The 22,548-nt window shown below is 38.5% G+C and overlaps 1 protein-coding gene across 2 annotated transcripts in view; it reads left to right on the top strand.

Moving 5' to 3' along the window:
• LOC143878533 (cadmium/zinc-transporting ATPase HMA2-like) overlaps positions 1 to 22,548 on the top strand; it is a 46,808-nt gene that overhangs the window by 12,662 nt on the left and 11,598 nt on the right. For both annotated transcript variants that reach the window (XM_077380803.1, XM_077380804.1), the window contains exons 5-6: positions 20,450 to 20,705; positions 20,836 to 20,973. In XM_077380803.1, the coding sequence (XP_077236918.1) occupies positions 20,450 to 20,705; positions 20,836 to 20,973 (394 nt within the window). The remainder of the gene's footprint in view (positions 1 to 20,449; positions 20,706 to 20,835; positions 20,974 to 22,548) is intronic.

Here is a 22,548-nt window from a genome sequence, read left to right on the forward strand (position 1 = left end):
GAGATTACTGTTAACATGGACAGTTATACTTTTTATTATGAAGATGGGGATGCAAATGAAGAATATGAGGTTGATATGGCCATGTTTCTCTTTGCTGTAAACGAATATGAGGTTAATTATTTTATGTTCGACACTATCCAGACAGGTGGCATTGAGGTTAAACATACGGATGACGTTGAAAAGAACAGGAATATACAAAAGAATGAGTTCAGCTATGATGCAAAAGGGGTTAGAGCAGCTGTAGTTGAAGCCTTTGAGATGCTGTCCAAGGTAGATGAAACACTTCAAGATGAATTTTATGAAGTGTATCCGGCAACCCTACTACATGGACTGATCTATATGCATAACATTCGCCATGATGATGCCTTTTACCACTGCTATTACAGCCATACTACTAAAGTGCAGAGAGATTTATGGATGTGCGACTACTATGAGTTGCATACCATGAAGAGAGCATGGGTCATATTCATCTTTGATCCGGGTGGAGTCCGACGATGATGAGGCCGGTGGGGAACTCGAGGACGAGTTCTTTCAAGACGGGGAGTTTGATGCAGGAGCATCCCCTGGAATCTCTACATTGGCCCTTCCATGCTCGTAGTATAGTAGTTTTAGCATTTGATGCATTAGCCTAGTGGTAGGTTGGTGAGTTTAGTCACATGTCTTTTGTGTCTTTTGGTTCAAGCAGGGGTAGTTTGGTTATTTTAGCATCACTCATGGTATTTTGGTCAATTGATATTAGTTAGGGGCATTAGGGTCATTTTACTTTGTAATTGGCTATAAATAGCCATTCCCTCTCATTTGTAAATGGTTGTTGAGTTTGAAATTGAGTAGAGATTCTTTTTGTTTTGGAGAGGTTTGGGAGAGTTCTCTCTTCTCATCTATCTTTGTTTTCTTTCTTGTGAAATTGGAAACACGATTAGGTTTTTTCTAATCTTTTCTCCTTTTTCTTCACTTTATATCTTGTTTCATGCAAGATTTATCCTTGAGTTTAGATTTCTTGCATCCCTTTGCAAGAATCGACACTTTCCATTGAAGATCCGATCCTTTCCCAAAGATCGATGAAGGCGCTTCCGCGGCCACCTACATCAGCTTTTGAGATAGCAAAGTAGAATGGATGTTGTGTCCATGTTGGGCTTACGAGGTTGGTCTATGAACCGATTTAATATGTGCACTGAGGAAATGGTTAGATAGATTAGCCTTCCAATGAGACGCCAATAAATAGATGCATCTTCTAACAATTCACAAGAATTGTCGATCTTTAGATGTTGTTCCTGTTAAGTTTAGGAATTTCACTAAACTTGGATCAATTACAATATGCATAAGGAATGATTTTATATAACACGCAAATGATAAACATAGCAAGAGAATAAGATAATTAGGGAAAGAGATTATCCTAATCTAATTCACTTGCCTAATCTTACCCAGCTACTCAATCTAGCCTAATCAAATCAAATCTCAGAAAGTTTGATCTTGATCTGATTTTATTCTCCAATATGCTCCCTCAAACATATATGAATTGAAAATCGATACACGTTTTATTACAATAGATATCACCAAAAGGAAATAAAAATTTTGCAAATTTTGATGCACACTGCTACGATTGATGTTCACCTGTTGTTGATATTGCTAAAGACGATTCCTACCTGTTGTTGAAGAATGTGTCGCATGAAAGATGAGCAGCGAAGAGCCTCAATGAACTGGATTGGACTCAAGCTGGAATGGGCAAGTCTTTAGGACGGTTTTGAATACTGAACCTTCTAGAAATGTGTCACAATGGATCAAAGCCTCGATGGATCAAATAATCTCATAGAATCGAGGACCCTCAACTGAGTAGAGCGATTAATTTCAGGCATGCACCTCGAAGAGTTACCTCAATTGAAATATGAAATTTAGATTTGAAAATTAAAGATTTGGAAGAAAATAGAAATGAGATGAGCGACAATGAATGACTAATTTAACGACGGCGACAACAAGACGAAACTTTGAGTAAGAAGAGAAAAAGAGTGTGCACATATCAAATTAGGGGTGTGAATATCAAAATAAGAGGGGTATATTCAGGAAGATATGGGTCATCGAAGGTAGGAGAGAAAATCCAAGAATTATTTTCTAAAGGGGTGCCTTTATCAATTTCTGGGTTAGCAATTTTGCTAGGGACAACATAGGGTGCAAGGATCAAAGATGGAAGGTGTTCTTGTAGTGGGCATTTTCACTCTTCCTCATAAAAGGCTCAATGTAATATGTGTAATGATATCTTGCCAAAAGGCATAATCCTTCTCTTAGCTTGTTACATATGACATTGATAGCTATCCATCATCAAACCAGGTTACAATTCTTTCTTGGATTCCTCTAACTTTGGCTTCTTCTAACTTTAGACTTCAAGATCTATTCCATGACATATCTTCTTTTTCTTGTTGACGCCCTGAGAGGTGAAAATCGCGTGCAACATTAATGGCGGTAGAGAAGGCTGCTGAGGAAAACCCACAAAGGGGTGTATTAGAGGAAGTGGCTGCAAGAGACAAAGATTGAGCGTGGAAGCTGTGGAAAAGAACAGAAGCGCAGGGTTCTAATGCTTGCCTGAGGAGATGTGATTGGAGGCAATGACAATGAAATTGCTGATTGCCAATCCCTTCCAACTAATTCCTATCATGGAAGCCACGGCTGCTGCCAACAATGGTAAGCCCACAACACATAGAAAATTGGGATGAGCAGCGGCTAGATGGTCGTGTAAACCTTTCTTTGATAATTTGAAAGAATAAGATAACAAAATAATTGAAAAGTAACAAGAGGAAAGAATAAAAAAAACGAGAAAGAAGTTGCAATCTCGGAAACTGTGGAAGATAAACTTTATTCTCGTATCCTAGCTCCTGCTACAATCAAACTAGTCTAACTTATCATCCGGAGTCCTAACAAATAAAAGCATTATTTAAGATATATCCCATTAGCCTAGATAAACTATGAACAAAAGGAAAACTCTAAACAGTAGCTATCCAACCTGTTTTGATTAGATACTAAAACCAACTTCTAAAACTCAAAGACCTAAAGTAAAAGGGACTCCATGAAGAGTAGGTGGTGACACATTCACAATTCTCCCCTTCAACATCGACTCGCCAAACTACTCAAACCCTTCGGCCCGGCCCCTCTGACACCGTGCATGAATCAATAATGACTCTAGCACTCCCCTTCAGCGTTAACTCTCCACAAGCCACTCTAAGTTCCTTCCGAGCATTGACTAATGCTCATCAAACCGAGCTCTTCACGAAACTTTCTGAATTTGTCGATTGGTAGCCCCTTCGTAAAAATATCCGAAATCTGCTCATTGGTTTCAATCGGTGCCAGTGAAATTTCGCCACACAAAACCTTTTCCCGAATGTAATGATGATGAACTTCGATGTGTTTAGTTCTTGCGTGGAACACCGAATTCTCCGCAAGTCGAATTGCACTTTCATTATCACAATACAATCCAACCGTATAGTCAATATCTTGCCCAACATCCTGCAACAACTGAAGTAACCACGTACATTCTTGAGCTGCCATCGTTGCTGCTCGATATTCCGCTTCAGTTGTTGACAATGCAACCACTGATTGTTGCTTGCTACACCAAGATACTGCTCCAGATCCGCCACTGAATATGTATCCAGTTGTTGATCTGCGTGTAGAATGGCCATCTGCATAACTAGCATCACAACAACCATAAATCTCAAATGGAACCCCTTTTTCATAAAGGATTCCATAATTAATCGTGCCTGTAAGATATCGCAATATTCGACGAACTGCATCCAGATGTGGCTTTTTTTGTTTCTCCATGAATTGGCTTACAACGCTGACTGCATGAGTTATGTCAGGCCGTGTAAGTGATAAATATATAAGACTCCCAACTAGCCGTCTATACATTGTAGTATCCTTCAAAATCTCCCTATCTTCTTTCCGTAGTCGTTCATTTACCGCAATCGGAGTTGAGATCGACTTGCAGTTTGCCATACCAAACTTCTCTAAGATGTCAGATGTGTATTTCTTCTGACACAAAAATAGACCCTTAGATCTGTAGATTACCTCCAAACTAAGGAAGTGGTTGACCTCCCCAAGCTCCTTCATCTCAAATTTTACGGTAAGATATTTACGGATGGCCTTTACTTCTCCTATGGTATCTCCCGTGATGACTAGATCATCAACGTAAACAAGAACAATAGCCGCATGTCCTCCTATCTTTTTCACAAACAAGCTGGAATCCGTTGGTGCTACGGTATACCCATTGAATACCAAGAACTCTACAATTTTTCCATACCAAGCACGTGGTGCTTGCTTTAAGCCATACAACGCCTTCCTTAGCTTACACACGTAGCTAGGATTTTTCTGACATTCAAATCCTTGTGGTTGGACCATGTAGATCTCTTTATCAAGTTCCCCATAAAGGAATACATTTTTTACGTCCATCTGCCACAACTGCCATCCTTTACTTGCCGCCAATGCAATCAACACATGAACCGTAGTGATCTTCGCTACCGGACTAAACGTCTCATCAAAATCAATCCCATATTGTTGGGAAAAACCTCGTGCCACTAGCCTTGCCTTGTATCGATCAATCGAACCATCCTCCTTTTGCTTCACCTTAAATACCCATCTACAAGAAATAGGCTTTACGTTTGGTGGAGCTGGGACAAGATCCCATGTTTCATTCTTCCTCAAGGCAGTGATCTCCTCGCCCATGGTGATTTTCCACTCATTGATGTCTTTTGCCTCTTCAAAAAAAGTCGGCTCCTCCACCTTACGATCTTCTGAGACATTACACTCTTCCGTAAGTGTCTCTTGATCACCAACCAAATTTGTTTCACAATCATGACTCTACAAAAGGAGATTTTGCAACATTCAGTGCAAAAGAAATCTCCCCCTCAAAGTCAAATTCTGTAGTAGTCTCTTCCACTGCTACATCACAAGCAAAAGAAGCTTGCATATCCCATTCGCCATCGGCATCATCCTCCTTGTCTTTGGATTCGATGATAAAATTCCCATCATCGATCTCAACCCTAGCCGGACAATTTCTTCTAATATGACCAGGCTTATCACATCCATAACAATAAAAATCACATTTTTCATGTGATTTTTCGTTGTTATTAGCCCGATCATCTCTCTTATAGTCGTCTTTTGGCTTCTTATTTTTCTGTCACTTCCGCTTGTTATTCACTACAAGCACTTCCTCACTCTCTTTTACAGACAATCCGGCCATCTGCCTAGCCAACATCTCTTGATTAATCAAGAGATTCTCCAACTCCAGGAGAGACGGTTGTGTTGGCCAGCCACGAATAGCAGTGTGATAAAACCGCTAAACTCAGGCCTCAAGCCGCGGATAATCATTCTCCACATTCGGCTTTCACTAATCTTAGACTCCTCATCTAATTAAGATATCTCATTACACATGTTTTTAGCTTTCATAAAATAATCAGAAACAAATAAATTACGTTGTGTTAATGAGCCGATCTCGTTCTCCAAGAACTGCAACCGTGCATCGTTCGCTAGTGAAAAGAGAGACGAGAGTGCCTCCCACGCATCTTTTGGAGTTTTCGCATCTCTAATATGCTCAATCAACTCCTTTTGTATTGACGCCTTCAATACGTACAACGCTTTTCCGGCACGGATCTTCTACTTCCGTAGCGTATCCACTCCTCTCTCTACTGGTGTTTCGGTGTCGTTGCCATTCACTATCTCCCATAGATCCTGGCGTTGAAGATACGACTCCAAGCACGACTTCCAATAGATGTAATTCGTATTGTTGAACTTTTCAATCCCCGCCAACATACCAACACTTTTCGCCATCTCTTCTTCCAACCTCGATATCACCTCGAAGCAACCAAAGAATAAACCGGTATTCTCTATTCCCACTTCGATATCCCCTTCGAAGCAAATCCAAGAACAAACCGGTATTCCGAGCGAACACCTGCTCTGATACCACTTGTAAACCTTTCTTTGGTAATTTGGAAGAATAAGATAACAAAATAATTGAAAAGTAACAAGAGGAAAGAATAAAAAAAATGAGAAAGAAGTTGCAATCTCGAAAACCGTGGAAGATGAACTTTATTCTCGTATCCATATGCTTATATATACACAGGTTGTTTGCACGATTACCACAACTAAGTTACCAAATACAATCAACTAGTCTAACTTATCATCCAGAGTCCTTACAAATAAAAGCATTATCTAATATATATGCCAGTTGCCTAGATAAACTATGAACAAAAGGAAAACCCTAAACAGTAGCTATCCAACCGGTTTTGAATAGATACTCAAACCAACTTCTAAAACTCAAAGACCTAAAGTAAAAGGGACTCCATGAAGAGTCGGTGGTGACATGTTCAGCGGTTTAACCAATCTAGGACTAGAGAAATTTTTTTGTTGAAATAAAACAGAACAAGGAAGAAGAATGGGAGATTTACTGTGACCGGGAGGACGGGTTCCCTAACGTTGCGCTTAGTGCTTGGTCGGATCCACCTGCTCTGATAAAATGATAAACTACCAGTTACTCCAAAATCTTAAGCTTTTTGGAATAACTAGTTGTTTCACATGGTATCAGAGCAAAGGTCCCGAGTTCAAACTCCCTTGATGTCAAAAATTCACATGCAATGGTCAACCCAAAAGTGGGGGCCACATGTGCCATGTGTAGGCCAACCCAAAGAAAGAGGGGCCACAAATCAGGGGGAGTGTTAAATTATAAAAGAAAAAATAATGCCTTCTCCAATAGCTCCAAAGGAAATGCATCAGTTCACGCTCAGTAAGGCTTATGTCATTGAAAATCTACAAAGCATATTTCTTATGAGTAAGAAAAGACCTTTAGATGATCATGAAAGTACTTTAGTGGTCCAAGTTCTTTAATATTAAATTGGGTGCGCAAAAAATCCTTTGTAGAAGATATGGCATTTTCATCGTTTTCCGTTACCATGATATCATCTACATGAACAAGTAGAAATATAGATGAGTTACCATGATGTTTTCTAAACTAATTACGAGAGGCTTGTTTGAGTCCATATAGTAACTTATTGAGTTTACAAATGGAATGCTCCCCCTCTTTATGAAATTCAGGTGGGGTTTTTATATAAACCTCTTCGTCTAGGTCATCATTAAGAATTGCTCTATCGGCTAAAGCTTAGTGGCAGTGAGAGCAATGAGGCATCGAACAATAATAAGCTTAGCTACTTGGGTGAAGGTCTTGTGGCAGTCGAAACCTTCCATCTGAGTGTAGCAATTGGCAACAAGACATGCCTTATAATGCTCTATGGTGCCATCTGCCTTTTATTTGACCTTAAAGATTCATTTGCACCCTATGGGATGCTTTTTCAGAGGTAAAGAAGTAATGGTCCACGTGTTTTTGTTTTCAAGAGCTCGGATCTCGTGTCAGTGTCTCTCGCCATTACTTCAAGGCTTTAAGAAAGGCAATCTTTAGATGGAGAAAAATTGTGGTAACTCAAAAAATTGGACAAAAGATAAGGAATACCTGCAGATCCTATAGTGGCAGACTTGTTAGATGGAGTGGGCATGGAAGAAGAGTGAGAACAGTGATAAGCACTCAAATATGGTGGTGGTTTGTGGGAGTGGGTACATTTGCGAGTAGCAAGTGGGATAGTGGAGGGTGAAATTTGGGTGGTGACATTGAGTTCTTGCGGAAGCGTGGAGGGGTTAGATGGAGGTGTAAAAGACGGACGGTTAGTAGGATGATGGTTTGGTGGTGAGGGTGCAGGGCCATGGTCGGGTGCCAGTAAGGGTAGTACGCGAATAGGATTCTCGGCTGACGGTTGGGAACTAGCAGAAGAAAATATTTTGCTCATGAAAGTGAACATCTCTGATGTTGAAGATAGATTGAGTCTTCAAATCATAGACTTGGTAACCCTTTTGAGCAAAGGGGTAACCCACAAAGATACAATGATGAGCCATTGGGTCAAATTTATCACGATTTTGTATGTTAAAGGCAAAGTAGACAACTGAAAATATGGAGATGATCATGGCGAGGCTTTCATTGAAATAGAATTTTAGATGGGGAGCTAGGGGTGAAACTCGGGTTGGGTTGAGGCCAACCTGAACTAACCTAAGGAACCCTTTTTCCATTCTGAACTGAACCCGGGTTGGCAAAAATCAACCCAACCCGATCACAACCCAACTTCTTTTCGGGTTGAACCCGACCCGAGTTGCACCCCTATGTGGAGCTGTTATTTAGCAACGGTGTTGGAATTGGATTAATTAAATTAGCCGTGAGGATACATTCAGCCCAAAATTACAAGGGGAGATGTACTTGGAACCGTAAATCTCGAGCAACTTTTAAAAGGTCTTGGTGCTTACGTTCCACAACACTATTTTGTTGTGGTGCCTCCACGTAACTACGCCGATGAACAATACCTTCTTTGTGAAAGAATGTTTGCATATCGTGAGAAAGAAACTCACTCCCGTTGTTAGTTCGTATTGTTTGAACTTGACATTGGAATTGGGTTTTAGCAAGAGCCACAAACAGTTTTAAATAATGAGTAGTTTCAGACTTGTACTCCATGAGGTAGATCCAAGTAGCACAAGTGAAGTCATCTATGATGGTAAGAAAATTTTTAGCATTGCAATGTGATGGAACAGTATAAGGTCCCCAGATATCAACATGAAGCAAACTAAAAATCAAGGTAGATGAAATATGGAAAAGAAAGGCGTGTCTGTTTTGCAAGTGGACGAACATTAGGAATAGATTTATTGGAAAATTAAATAGTAGATAGCTCTTGAGAAAAAAACTTGTAACTGAGCTGGAGATGGGTGCCCCAGCTGCCAGTGCCATAAGTCAATCGATTTTGGAGTGGTAGAGATAAATGCTTTGTTTTTGGAAAGTAGTCGAAGTATGTAGAGGCCTCCATTAAGCTAGCCCAAATCAATCATCGTCTTCGTGGACAAGTCCTGCAAGGTACAATGATCAGGAAAGAAGGTAATGGAACAATTCATGGTACTGATTAATTTGCCAACATAAAGTAAGTTATGATTACAGGATGGGATGCAAAGAACTTTATCAAGTCTCAAAGAACGAGAAATGTTAGGGGAACCAATATGAGAATTCATGGCTTGCGATTGGAGAATGCCAAGTTTAGAAGATAGTGGCGTATGTAATGTAGAAAGAAAAGATGGTTCAGAAACCTTATGGTCTGTGGCTTTACCGACTATAATCCATTGATATGGAGAGTGAGTAAGAAAACAAAAGTTCTTTCCAGCAAGATTGGTTGATGAAGTGGTATCTGGGGTACCTGGCATGATTAGCGAGATCAGGCGATGATAACGATCATTGATGAAGGCTGGAGAAGGGCCATCCAAACGAGTTGTCCCATGGTTGAGGGACATCGGGCCATGGCTTTTGAGGCCATCACTGGCACTTAGGGTAGAGCGAGCACCATCATTAAAAATTGTGGTAGTATTATTGGGGCGAGTGGGCAGGGATCGACCGGGTTGAGAACCCTAAGAATTTCGGCTAGAGTTGCCAAGTGGTAGCTGATGGTTGCTTCGCTTCGCGAAGCAATAAATAAGCCAACAATTCTTAGTGGTATGATTCGTTCTTCTATAATGATCACAACCAACAGATTGTGTCCCCAGCTTACCCATAAAAATAAAATAAAAAACCAACAGATTGTGGTTGTTTGGTGGTAGAAGAAGAGCCCACACTTGAAGTAGTAGCGAGTGCCACTATTTCAACCAAGGGTTTTGGTTGAAGGTGAAGGTTTCTTTGGCATTCTTCTTGAAGAAGTAAGTTGCAAACATTGTTGACAAAAAGCAAAGAATCCATAAAAAGGATCTGGCTTCGGAGCAAAGAATTCATAGGAGATTGTTATTCTTCTAAACGTTTACTTAAGTGATCCCTTATGATCTTTGGCATCCAAATCAAAGAAAAATTCACATCTAAATAGAAGGGTTAGAATTACCTTTCAACATGGCCACACCTTTGAAGATTCGCAATCCAATGATGTTTTTCAATTTTTTGAGCACCGAATCGGCCCGGAAATGCCCCTTGCTCTTCTCTTCCATCTCCTCACCACTAGGCTTATGGGAAACCTCTTTCAAAGTGAGTTCTCTCTTTTAATGGAACTCTAATATTGCGGTGATAGGAAGAGGGACCAAGAGTCTCTTTAATTAGGATACAGCTCCTAAATTTAGCAAATTCGTTTGGCTCCTTTATGCACAAGATTAGCAAGCCTTAATGCTAATCTTGGAACCCAAGAACATTTCTAATTAAGTGTGATTAGCAAATTTTAGCCAAAGGTTGCTTAATGAAAGGCCACAAACTAAATTGGGAAGTTTTAAACATAGAAACTTTTAACAGTCTCCCACTTGGCCTTGTATGGGCTTTAAACCTTGACACAATATTTACTAATCACGATAACCTTTTCCTTGCATTCTGTTAAATAAGTGTACTAACAACGGATCATGTAATCATTGGACTACTAAATTATCCAAGGACCTCCCCATGGTCACAAAGCTAGTAAATTTACCAACTTGTATAAACTATGTCCACTTTATGTCATCACCGACATTCTTCTTATAAAATAACTATTCAATGTGCACAATACAAATAATGGAGTAGCAGACAATAGGGGTGCAAATTTGGTTGGGTCGGGTTGAACTTTTGCTAAAAAATGAATTGGAATGATCCTGATTTTAACGTAAAAGCTCAACCCGAATTCCAAAAAATCGACCTGAGTTGCACCCTAGACAACTTTTATTTATAAGGATCGAGCTCAAAAGTTATCACATTACAATGTCTATAACCAAATAAAATAATGACTTACCCACCAATCTTATGCACTACATGGTCATTAAAGACCCGAGGTGGTAAGCCTTTTGTTACTGGATCTGCTAACATAAGTGTGGTACTTATATACTCAATAGACATCAACTAATCCTGAATTCTCTTCCTCACAACAATATGTCAACACATTGACTACTTTATTTGTCATTCTTGGAAAAGTAAAACCATAAATGAATTATCATAATACATTCTCAACAACTTCTTAACTATCAATAGGGTAACACCTTGAGACAAAATTCCGCAAACACAAGGCATAGAATAAAGCCTTGTAAAACACAATAAACTCCAAACCCAAGGTAGAAGCAACTAATGGTATATCTCTGACATTCTTCCACGATCCAAGACTTTCTGCCAAAAGATCTTTAAGCAGAACTCAAGGTGTCCAACAACTCGAAAGCTAAAATCAGATCAACCAATATACTTACAGGTTGTCCGATCTACTATATGTAAACAAAAAACCTTCAGTCCCTTATGGACAACACACGACCTTCGGTGCCTTCTAAGATTGCCCACCACATGGGTTATACCGATACAAGGGCAGACTTACGCACTCGTTAGATTCCCAATTGAGGAATTATAGGGGATTCTCATCATCTGCTCCTGTTCTAAATTGATCTTGGGACCTAGTAACTTGATTGAATATATTGTCCCTAACCACTAGGGAAACTACTAGTGGGGTACTTATCCATGTTAATAATTTTAGGACCTTTCTCAATATAGGCTTTCTAAGATAATGTTCGCAATCCTTAAGTTCTAACTAGATGAACATGGATTTTTATTATATAGAATGTTCCACTTAGATCCTCTATACCAAGTTTCCTTCCAAGACATAGTCAACATGGCACTAGAGTAATTCATCACCTTTGGGAAGAAGAATTATCTAGGCCAAGTGCCTGCCCTTGCTTGGTATTAATGCAACAAGGGAAAAGTAATCAACTCACTCTACCAAAATGATGGTATCACTCCACCTATCCCTAAGATACATTCATTTATATATGAGATCTTTATTGAACCCAAATCATATGATTAGTATGTAAAAATTTAAGTACCATTACCTAGACACCTGGTGCGACTCCAGAACAAAAGGAGCTACCAAAGTCATGCCTTTCCATAGAGTCTTTCTTTGAAACTGAATAGAAAGTTTCTCTATAGTCTATTCATCCTTTCTGAGTGCAGGTTTTTACAACCAATCTTACTTTATGCATCTCAATGCTACCCTTTGAGTCAAACATTGGTATCAAAGACCCACTTACGGCTAACTGGCCTGACTCCATTGGGCAACTTGCTGAGTCTCCAAATTTGGTTGCTTTTCCATCGAGAGCAGCTCTTCCTTCATGACGTCAAGCCACTAAAAAGCAATTAATAGTTTTATGGTCCAATTTTCTAAATTAGGGATTATAAAATTTATCCTCGGCCAATCAATCCTTTTATGTACAAATACTCTAGCCTTGGCTCCCTACTAACCCATAACACACAAGGGGTCTTAGGTCTGATTTTATTAGGAATCCGACTTAGGATTTGCACTGCCGTCTTTAAGGCATCTCCACATAGGAACTCAGGCAAAGATGAGTTGCAAATCATACTTCTCACCATGTCCTTAAGAGTATGGTCTTGCCTTTCAGCAATACCATTCTCTTGCAGATATAAGCCGAAAGGCCTCGGATCACAGCCCATTTATGAGTGCTGCTAAAATACTCTTTACCATTATAGGACTCAAGGTTTTGATCTTTAAGTTAAATAAGTTCTCAACTTTTACCTTATATATCACAAGCATATCCACGGCTTCTGGCCTTCATTTAATGAGATAATTAATAATAACTGGGAATATCAACTATAAGGGTTAGAGACTAACAATCTCTCTCACCAACCTTCAGAGTTAGAAAAGGTCTCCTGATCGTAGCATAAATGACCTTTAGTGGACCAATACTACAGGGGAAACCCTTAGACCCTTTAACTCTATAATTTTTCCTTTCATGTACTCCATACAAATACTAAAATCAGTAAAGTCAAATGAATTCAGAACTTTCAATCCATTAATTAGATATGTGGCCTATTGTTCGAGTCACTAATTGGATAAGCTCTTATCCATTCGATTTGTTTATTTCACACATTACTTAAATCTCATGTAAGGTAATTCCAGTCTGATCATCAGAAGAAACCAATCCTAATCTTTATGGATTGTCTTCAAAAGGACTACATACATACTGAATGGGAATGAAAAAATTAGAAAAAATCTGTTAGGCTTCCAAACTATGATTCATAGCTGATAGAACCAAGTTTCTCGAAATAGGGTTTCTTAAACCATTGGAACCAATATTCAGAAATTAACAGAGAACAATAATGGCCGCAAATCATTACTTTATTCTTATTCTTAACTGTAATGATCTAGTTCTCCTCTACTTAGACTCTACTCATAAGAAACCTCACATGAAACTCAAACATGGGTATTAAGATCTGAATCTATCTATCAATTTGTTTTTGGGAGTACTTACATAGAAGAAAAAGCAGGATCCTATCTCATTTTCTCAGCCATTGCAAACTTGAGGTATCAATACTTTGTGTCATCCATCCAACACAGGGGCAATGCTTAATATCAAGTCTTAATCTCTACTAATTGACCCTACCGGGTCACCATAACTGCGGACTCTATATATTGCCTTTGAAAAGACCTGAAAGTCACCATTACTAAGGGTCTAAACCCTAAGAAGTCATGTAAGCCCAATGGTTTCCACCTTGGCATTCGCATCTTATTTTGATGATTCCAATACACAAGTGATGTATGATCACTAATGTGTTTTGATTGTTTAAGTTGTAGATCACATTGGTGCTAAGACAACATTGCTTGGATTGAGGCCAAGAAGTTCTCATTGGACCACATCATGAAGGCCAAAGTCATCAATATCCAAGGTAAATGAAGACTTGAAGAATTCCATTGAAGATCAAGTCATTTTAGATTGTATTGATCCAAACCTAGATTTAGATTTTAAAAGGCATAAATTAGTAATCACACACACACCCTAAATGCTTAAGTGATTGACTTTGTGGTGTTCCAACACTTTGGAACCCTCATAACAATCCCAAGTTAATGTAAAGTTGGAAGCCCAAAATCAACAATTGAAAATCTGGTTTTCATAGGCTTCTCGGAACTCCGAGAGAATTCTCGGAGCTCCGAGCTCGGAACTCCGAGCGATTTCTCGGAGCTCCGAGAAATGGTCCAGTAGACTTTTTCCAACTTCTGTGTATTCCCGGAACTTCGAGATTTTTCTCGGAACTCCGAGAATTTGCTCGGAACTCCGAGAAATATTCTCGGAACTCCGAGAACACTATAACGGTCGGATTTTGAGCCGTTGGGAATTTTCCAGAAATTACAGCAATGCCACTGAACGGTCATATTTTGGTTCCTCTATATATATGGGCATTCTAAATACCCTAACCATCAATCCTAACACTCTAAAAACCTACTTGCACATCCTTAGAGTGAATCAAACTTATTTGTGCCTCTCATCATCTAAATTTTGGGATTTGGATCATAGGCTTATTTGTACATCTTCTACATTTTGTAAACCCTTGTGAGGGATTGTTTTTTGTTCTTTCCTTCTTCATTCAAGATTGTATTTGGGCGAGTGTTCGGAGAAGCGTAGCCCACTCTCCGTGGTGAAGATCGCCACCAAGGTTAAAGGCGGTTGGAATTTGTAATCGGCACCGATCTTCGCCGAAGTTAAGAAGATCACATAGTGAAGCCATCAACGGATTTTTGTTGGTGGAGTGGAGTAGGCCTCGCGTTTGGAGGACCGAACCACTTTAAATCTCGGGTGCACTCTTTCTTATCTTTTGCTCTATATTTGCATTTGCACCTTTAGATTTAACTTGTGTGCTTGAATTTATTTTATTGATCTCTTAATTTCTAAAATTGGGTTTGAGTTTTTTCAAAGTCTAAAACTTGTTAGAACGTAATTTTCTCACTCCTCATTTGTTGCCAATTCGGGACCACCCTTGGAATTTCAAGTCAAAATATGCTTATTAAGACCGCTTTGGTCAACTCATTTTAGGGTTTTCCAAACTTATCTTAAGGGAACTTACGAGTGTCCTGAATAACTATACGAAAAGTTCATTAGCTACATTCATAACCTCCTCTGGATTCCAAGTCAGAAAAAATATCTTGTATTTTAGTTAAAATGGAGTTCCAAACTGATAGGATTAGTGCACTCCCACTATTCACAAGCTTCTTTCATATGTGAATTTAGTGGGCTTGCCTGTTGATGATGTATAGTCTATATCTATGTAGCCTAAAACAATATCCATCCATTTTATCACTCACTAAGGTTTTGTCCTCTCATTGTCCTTTTTTAACACAGTCAGGTATTCTAGGGTTCAATGACATGGATTTAAACTTTTCAACAAGCTCACTACTTTTAACATCTATTATTCGCAATTGGAGTTTAATTAGAGTTCATCACATCAATTTATTTAACATTCACCGATTTGTTAGATCTCTACAAGATCACGCAAAATATCCCTATATGATCTTGCGGAGACACCTAGCATGCCATCGTGGCCCTTCTGTTGGGCTGAGCCACGATACACAATGGGTAGCCGCCAATGGAGTGTGATCTCGCACACCAAATTGTAACATGCACCAATATTACACTAAAGCAATCATTACAATTTAAAAGATATCACATCATTAAAAAAAAAGGATTTGGCCATAGAAGAGAAGATTTAACAAAGTATTTATCTTAGAAAATATAACATCTCAATCACATTTATGGAGAATACAAAACTGAAATTTTGCAATCACATACACAAGAATTACATGTGAGCAATGACCTTTTGTTGGGCCGATCAAAGCTCTTATGCAATTTCAATATTGAAAATTCTCAGTGTCTATACATACATATGTAAGCTTCTCAATTTTGTCCCTCATGACCAATAGGGATCCTTTGGAAACTTTGTTGTATGAATCCGAAGGTCCTTTACACACAGGCACAAAACTTCTCAAGTGAATCATCAAAACTTCCAACATGAAAATGCAGAAATTATAGTTGGATACATAAAGGAAGCTAAATAGCTACAAGTGTAACAACAGTGTTCAAACATGACCAACTAATATGGCAACTCACAAGATTTCAATCCCTTAGTGTATGTTCACATGTATTAGGATCTTAATTTGTGCCTCAAAATCAGTAGGAGTCCTTTGTAAACTTTCTTGTATGAATCCAAAGGTACTTCACAAAACAATCACAAACATTCCTTATGTAATCCAACAAAATCCAAACGTGGTACACATAAAACATGGTTGGATATTTAAAAGAGCTTAAAATGGACATCTTCATATCAAATTCATGTCCGATAGCAGAATTTCGATGTAACCAACTAATAGTACACCTCAAAACCTCAATAATGAGGGCTCGAAAGGGTTAAAACATCAATCAAGAGCATATAAAACATTCAGAATATATGTTTGGGTGCAATTAAAATGAATTAAACATGCATGAAATAAATATATTTTTGGCAATGAATACATCCAAGAATGACTAAGCAAGTATCCTTCATAATAAACCAAGAACTGGAACTTTAAAGTGATCCAAAAACCATTCACAAAGGGAGGCCTACATTCACTTTTTTCACATGAAGTATAAGATCCAAGTCTTGGATGGCTTTGAAACCTCCTCTAATGGATCCGGAATGCCGGAAAACCCTAGGAACAGGTCCTATCTTGCAAAATATTCTCCAAAAATTGGTCCAAAAATATTGTAGTAAGGGAACCCAAATATGCCATAAAGTCTAGATTTCAAAAATATTGAGAGGTGAGACCTCTGAAATTTTCACATAAGATAGAGGTGACCTAGAGGGTTCCAGAACCATTTTCGGTGGGCCAAGAATCTACGGAAAAGGGGTTGAACAAGCCCCCGGAATTCAAAACTGGTTTAGAAGCAAGATGCGCGCGTCACCATGAGCCGCGGTACTGTCACGGTGACGCCACTACACTTACCAAAGAAACATCTGAAGTTTAAATATTACCATTCAATATAAGTTGTTTCAAAACCACATAACAGTTTTGATCACAACCATTAAAAGTAAACTTTAAAGCTTCAAAACTACTATTCCCTGTTAGGTATATCCAAACTACCCTTCTGGTCTTCTTCCCCATCGATGCCACTTTCCAAAACCATTAGCTTACAGAAGAAATTACAAAATTGCCTTCCAACTTCAAAACCATCAATTTCCTTCTCTAGTTGTCGGATTGACAATAAATTTTTAGGCATGGTCCGTCGGTCGGAGAGGAACATGAGGGTACAGGCCACTCAACGAAAAATTTCGTCGGTTGCCGACGGGGATCAATTTTCCGGTGAGGTACATAATCACTATATTTGTCATCCAAACCTGAAATTTTCTTCGAATTAGAATCATAAACCTATGGCTCTGATACCAATTGTTATTCTAAACATTGACTTTAGTGATCCCCTATGATCTTTGGCATCCAAATCAAAGAAAAATTCATATCTAACTAGAAGGGTTAGAAGTACCATGGCCGCACCTTTGAAGTTTCATACTCCAACGATGTTTTTCTCTTTTCTGTGCACCGAATCGGCCCGGAAATGCCCCTTGTTCTTTTCTCCCTTCTCCTCACCACTAGGCTTATGGGAAACCTCTTCAAAGTAAGTTCTCTCTCTTAATGGAACTTTATTGTTGTGTTGATAGGAAGAGGAACCAAGACTCTCTTTAAATAGGCAAATAGCACCCATAAAACTCCTAAATTTAGCAAATTCGTATGGCTCCTTTATGCACAAGATTAGCAAGCCTTAATGCTGATCTTGGAACCGAAGAACCATTCTAAATAAGTGTGATTAACAGCTTTAAGCCAAAGGTTCCTTAATGCAAGGCCACAAACCAAATTGGGAAGTTTTAAACATAGAAACTTCCAACAATTGTATCAAACGTTGTTGGAGCTCAAAGGAACTTTGAGACACCAGAGGAGCAAGAAGGGATATAAGAAATTGACGAGAGTTCATCCCAATATGACTTCAACTTGCAATAGTATTGAATGATGGACAATGATTCTTGATGGAGACTAGTGATTGAACGAGTAAATCAAAGATTTGAGTAGCTTGGCTTTGAGAAAACCGGTCACAAAAATCTGTCCAAATTTCATGTTGAAGGATGCATGAAGATTACTGTCTGAAATGTCACCAGAAATGACATTGAGAATCCATGGGACGAACATATCGTTGGAACGATCCCATGAACTGAAGGTAGGAGAAGATGTAGTAGGACGGGGTAAGGAACCATCGATGAAGGAAAACTTGTTTTTGGCATTGAGAGCCATTTTTATGGCTCTTTACCTGTTGTAATAGTTATCACCTGTTAAAGGTTTGGACTCCAAGACGGCACCAGGGTTGTCGAAATGGTGAATGTATTAAGGAGAGGAGGCATAAACGTCAGAAGAGGAGCTGCTTTGGGATTGAATTTGGACGGGATTGTTGTTGTCGGTAGCCATTGCGAAAATATAAGGAGAGTTGCAACAAAGATGAAAACCTAACAAGGAGCAAGCAACCAAGACTTACCATAGAAAGATAATGCAGCTACTTTACTGAAAAGAAATCAGATCGTCGTCGTCAGAAAGAAATCACTCTCCCAAGCTCTGATACCATGCAACAATGGAACTTCGTTAGAATGTGAACTCCTCATGGCTATTCTTGGCTTGGGAGACTATATTTATAAATAATCCAAATAATATATTGGGAAAATACATAATACAAATGTAAAATCAGATTCACAACTATTATACTGAGAGATTTGCATATCTCTTGTATTTATAACAAATTCCCATTTTCAGTCTAGAATGCCATTTTGATAGATGTGCAGCATTAGCATGTTTCTATCTTCAAAGTTCCTGCTATTTGACAGTTTCGGTTACTGTTTTCGGAGATGTGCAAAACTGCAAATCTTGCTCATTTCTATCTTTAATAGTGAAAAATCTTTCAGGTAATATCCAATGAATGAATATTAAAATAAAAATTGGAAAAAATTTAAAATCTTGTAGATTTATTAATTTTTAGGAAATTTTACCTATAAAGCCCTAGACTGTAAATTATATACCTTTTAATCATCAAGAATCGAGACTTAGCCAAGCAGTTTCTCTTGAAGAAAACATTTCCAGTAAGTCCCTAAGGTCCTGTTTGGATTGCATTAAAAACATTTCTTGTAAAAGAATTTCTTAGGGCTCCATTGGTAACCACGATTTTTTTTCTTCATGACAAATTGGTCTCTTAAGTGAAGATGAGTAGGGCTGCAACATGGGTCGGGTTTTACCCGACCCGCATCGACCCGATCCGAAAATAGCTTGGGTTGGGTTCATGTTTCTCAGTTTTCGGGTCGAGCCGGGTCTACGATCCAAAAGCCCGCATAAATCTCAGATTGAGCAGGGTTTGAAGGGGCCCCACCCGACCAGAGGTACTTAAGTTATAGTATGTATTTTTTTTTCTAAAACTTTGTTACTTTAAAAGTGAAAACTTAAAAGTAAAACTCATGCACGCACGCAATCACAGGGACTCTTTCCATCTTCTGTTGGTTTCCCCCCTTTAGCTCTAGGGTTTCAAGTTTCAACTAAATAGTTTGCTGTTTATCTCATTTGAGTATAATCATTTTCATTTGGTAATGCATCAATTTATTCTCTTTGGACTAGTTATTAGTTAATGCACTAAAGAGTTTGCCATGCTTGAGTTTTTCTACTTCTATGAGTTGAGTTGCCTTGCCAAACAAGAGTTTTCCTTAAAAAATTGCGTCAACGTAAAAAAAACCCAACCCGGCCCAACCCAGCCCGAAATTTATCATGGGTAGAGCCGGGTTTGGGAATCGTGGGTTTTACGGAAAAAAACCCGACCCGAGATATTTCTCGGGTAGGGTTGGGTTCTTCAAAACCAGACCCACCCGGCCCGAGTTGCAGCCCTAAAGATGAGGGTGAAGTGGCCAAAAATCAGGAAACAAAAATCATGAAACTAGTATCTTCAAGTGATGAGAAGTGGCTAAAAATCAGGAAATAAAAAACTCTATGTCCACTTTTTCCTGATTTTTAGGCACTTCTTAGGCTTATCTCAGTTGTGCCCTCTCAAATCTCTCTCCTTCTCCCAGTGCCCTAGCCCTCTCTCAGCACTTGCAAACACCAGTTTATCATGAAAAAAAATTCCTGGCCGTCAGACAAGGCCTTATGATTTTTTTTTTGTTTCCACAATCTAGAGGCAAATGATAAAGTTTAGGGATCCAATTTACCAACCACCCCCACCCCCCCCCCCCCCCCCCCCCCCCCCAAAAAAAAAAAAAAAAAAAAAAAAACCATAAATCACGTACTAAAGTTTTTTTTTAGAAACAAAATCGCTTCATGACTTTTTGACCTTTTTTTCTGTACCGCCATAAAACTGAAATTTTTTTTTTTTTTAGAAATGTGAATTTTGGAACTTTCTAGAATTTTTATTCTAAAGTTGAAGTTCTAGGCCATTTCACCATTTCCAATGACTAAATGGGAAACATTTTGAGTATTAGGGATTTATTGGGGAAAATTCATTTTAACATTGGATCTTTATATGAACTATTTTATGTTCAATATTGAATGAAACAACATTTTTTAAAATCGCACACATGTTACAGGCTGCCACGGTTATGTCTTCATTGATGAGTATGGCCCCACAAAAAGCGGTCTTAGCGGAAAATGGTCTCATCATGAACGTTGAAGACGTGCAGGTGAGCATGATCGTAGCCGTTAAAGCCGGGGAAGTGATTCCTATTGATGGAATTGTTGTAGAAGGGCAGTGCGAAGTGGACGAGAGAAGTTTAACGGGCGAGTCTGTACCCGTTGTTAAGCAAATTCAATCGCGGGTTTGGGCAGGGACCATAAATTTAAATGGTAGCTTCTTCATTCTTTTTCTTCACTTTCTTTTTCCACGGATTTTATTTTCTGAAAGATTTTGACGTCAAGGCCTAAATATTAACAGATTATTGTAATTACATTTTTTTTCTTTTCGGAAAATTTGCAGGTTATATTAGTGTAGAAACCACTAACCTAGCTGACGACTCTGCAGTAGCTAGAATGGCAAAGCTAGTAGAAGAAGCACAACACAACAAATCCAAGATACAAAGAATCATAGACAATTGTTCTAAATTCTACACACCAGGTCAGCTGTTGAATACTTTTGTTTAAATAAAAGACATTTTTCCTATAAATCTCTAGTTGGGAAACGATTTCTCAAGTGGTCCTTTAAAATTATGAAACAACCTAAAAGTTTTAACTTTCTGAATAATATTTCTAAAATGTCTCTAAATACTAAACCGAACTCTTTTTGGCAAATAATTCTCAATCACCTGTAAAATTCTTACTTTTTTGGCCAAAAAATTTCCAGTCCAAGTGTTTCATATATTAAAATGGTTCAAGTTACAAAAAAACAACAAAATCTTTTGGACAAAAAACATTGTGCATTAAGAGTTGCTCATGCAAAGGCACTTTGTAAAAAAATGTGTAGTAACTTTAGTAGATTTGGGAACTTCGATGTAGGACATTAGTAGTAGGTTTCCTATTCTACAATGATGCTAGGATTAGTAATATCTTTCTCTCACTTTTAATAGGATTAGTATCTTATTTTCTTATTAAGTCAATAGGAAGTTTTGCTTTTAATTGCATTAGTTTCCTATTTGTGAGTCTCTTATGTTGGCAAGAGTTATATTGTTGATTTGGTAGGATTTAGTTTCTTGTTTATCTTTAAATATTAGAGCATGTATGTAAGAAAAAGATCAATCAATAATATTGTAGTCAAAGTTTCTTTTTATCTCTTCTTCTTCCCTTTTCTCTCTTTTCCCTAGTGGATTCAAGGATTATTCTTCTTCTTCCCTAGTGGATTCTAAGACAATCTTCAGATCATACGCTTCGGCTGCGATTCCCGTTTGATCTTCCATGTTAGCTGGTACCAAAGCGGATACAAGATCCTGCTACGCGGGTTTACCCCAAGACCAAGCTTCTACTCATGGTGAGGTGCTCCCATCAAAGAGAAGACCTCTTGCTGCCAGAAACAGGTGCATCCTTATCTTCCACTTCTATCCGCAGCTTCTTTCCTCTTTTCCGATGATCCAATTAATCCCAATTAGAAGAAGCCCATGTTACGAACCTAGATCGGTTTGCAACGGTTTTGATCTTCTTAAAGGGAAGATCGGCCTTTAACCCACTTCAAGAGAAGGATCAATCCTCCTTTGTGCACAAGACACAATTTCTGTAACAAATTTCTTCATTCACTAAGCCCATCTCTAGAACTACAATAACTACATTTATAATGGACTCTTAACTACCAAGAGAATAGGAAAGCAAACCTACAAAATAGGAAACACTATTCACGTTCAGCAACAACCTACATCTACGTGCCAACACTCCTACACAATAGCAACAGTTCCTAGAATATTGCAAAGTGATAACAACACCTCACAATTCTTATTGACTAAAATAAATCCAAAATTCATGTGGTTTGTCTCAAAAAACACCTCATCATGCTTATCCGCAACAACCACTTCATGGGCAATTCATTTTGCACGTAACAATCCACCCCTCTTCAAATCAACCTTGTCCTCAAGGTTGGAGATAATGCACTGGTCAGGAGAAAAATGAATTCTTCTTGTGCAGAATTTTTCGAAAGTCTTCTCTCTTATCCTTTTCTCTTTTCCTTCTTGCTCCCTTTCTTCTTTTCTTCATCCTACGACTAGTCTCC

The sequence above is a fragment of the Tasmannia lanceolata genome, unplaced genomic scaffold (genome assembly GCF_043159265.1).
Source record: "Tasmannia lanceolata isolate RefF3 unplaced genomic scaffold, GAP_Taslan_0.1 ptg000006l, whole genome shotgun sequence".
In the NCBI taxonomy this organism is placed as follows: domain Eukaryota; kingdom Viridiplantae; phylum Streptophyta; class Magnoliopsida; order Canellales; family Winteraceae; genus Tasmannia; species Tasmannia lanceolata.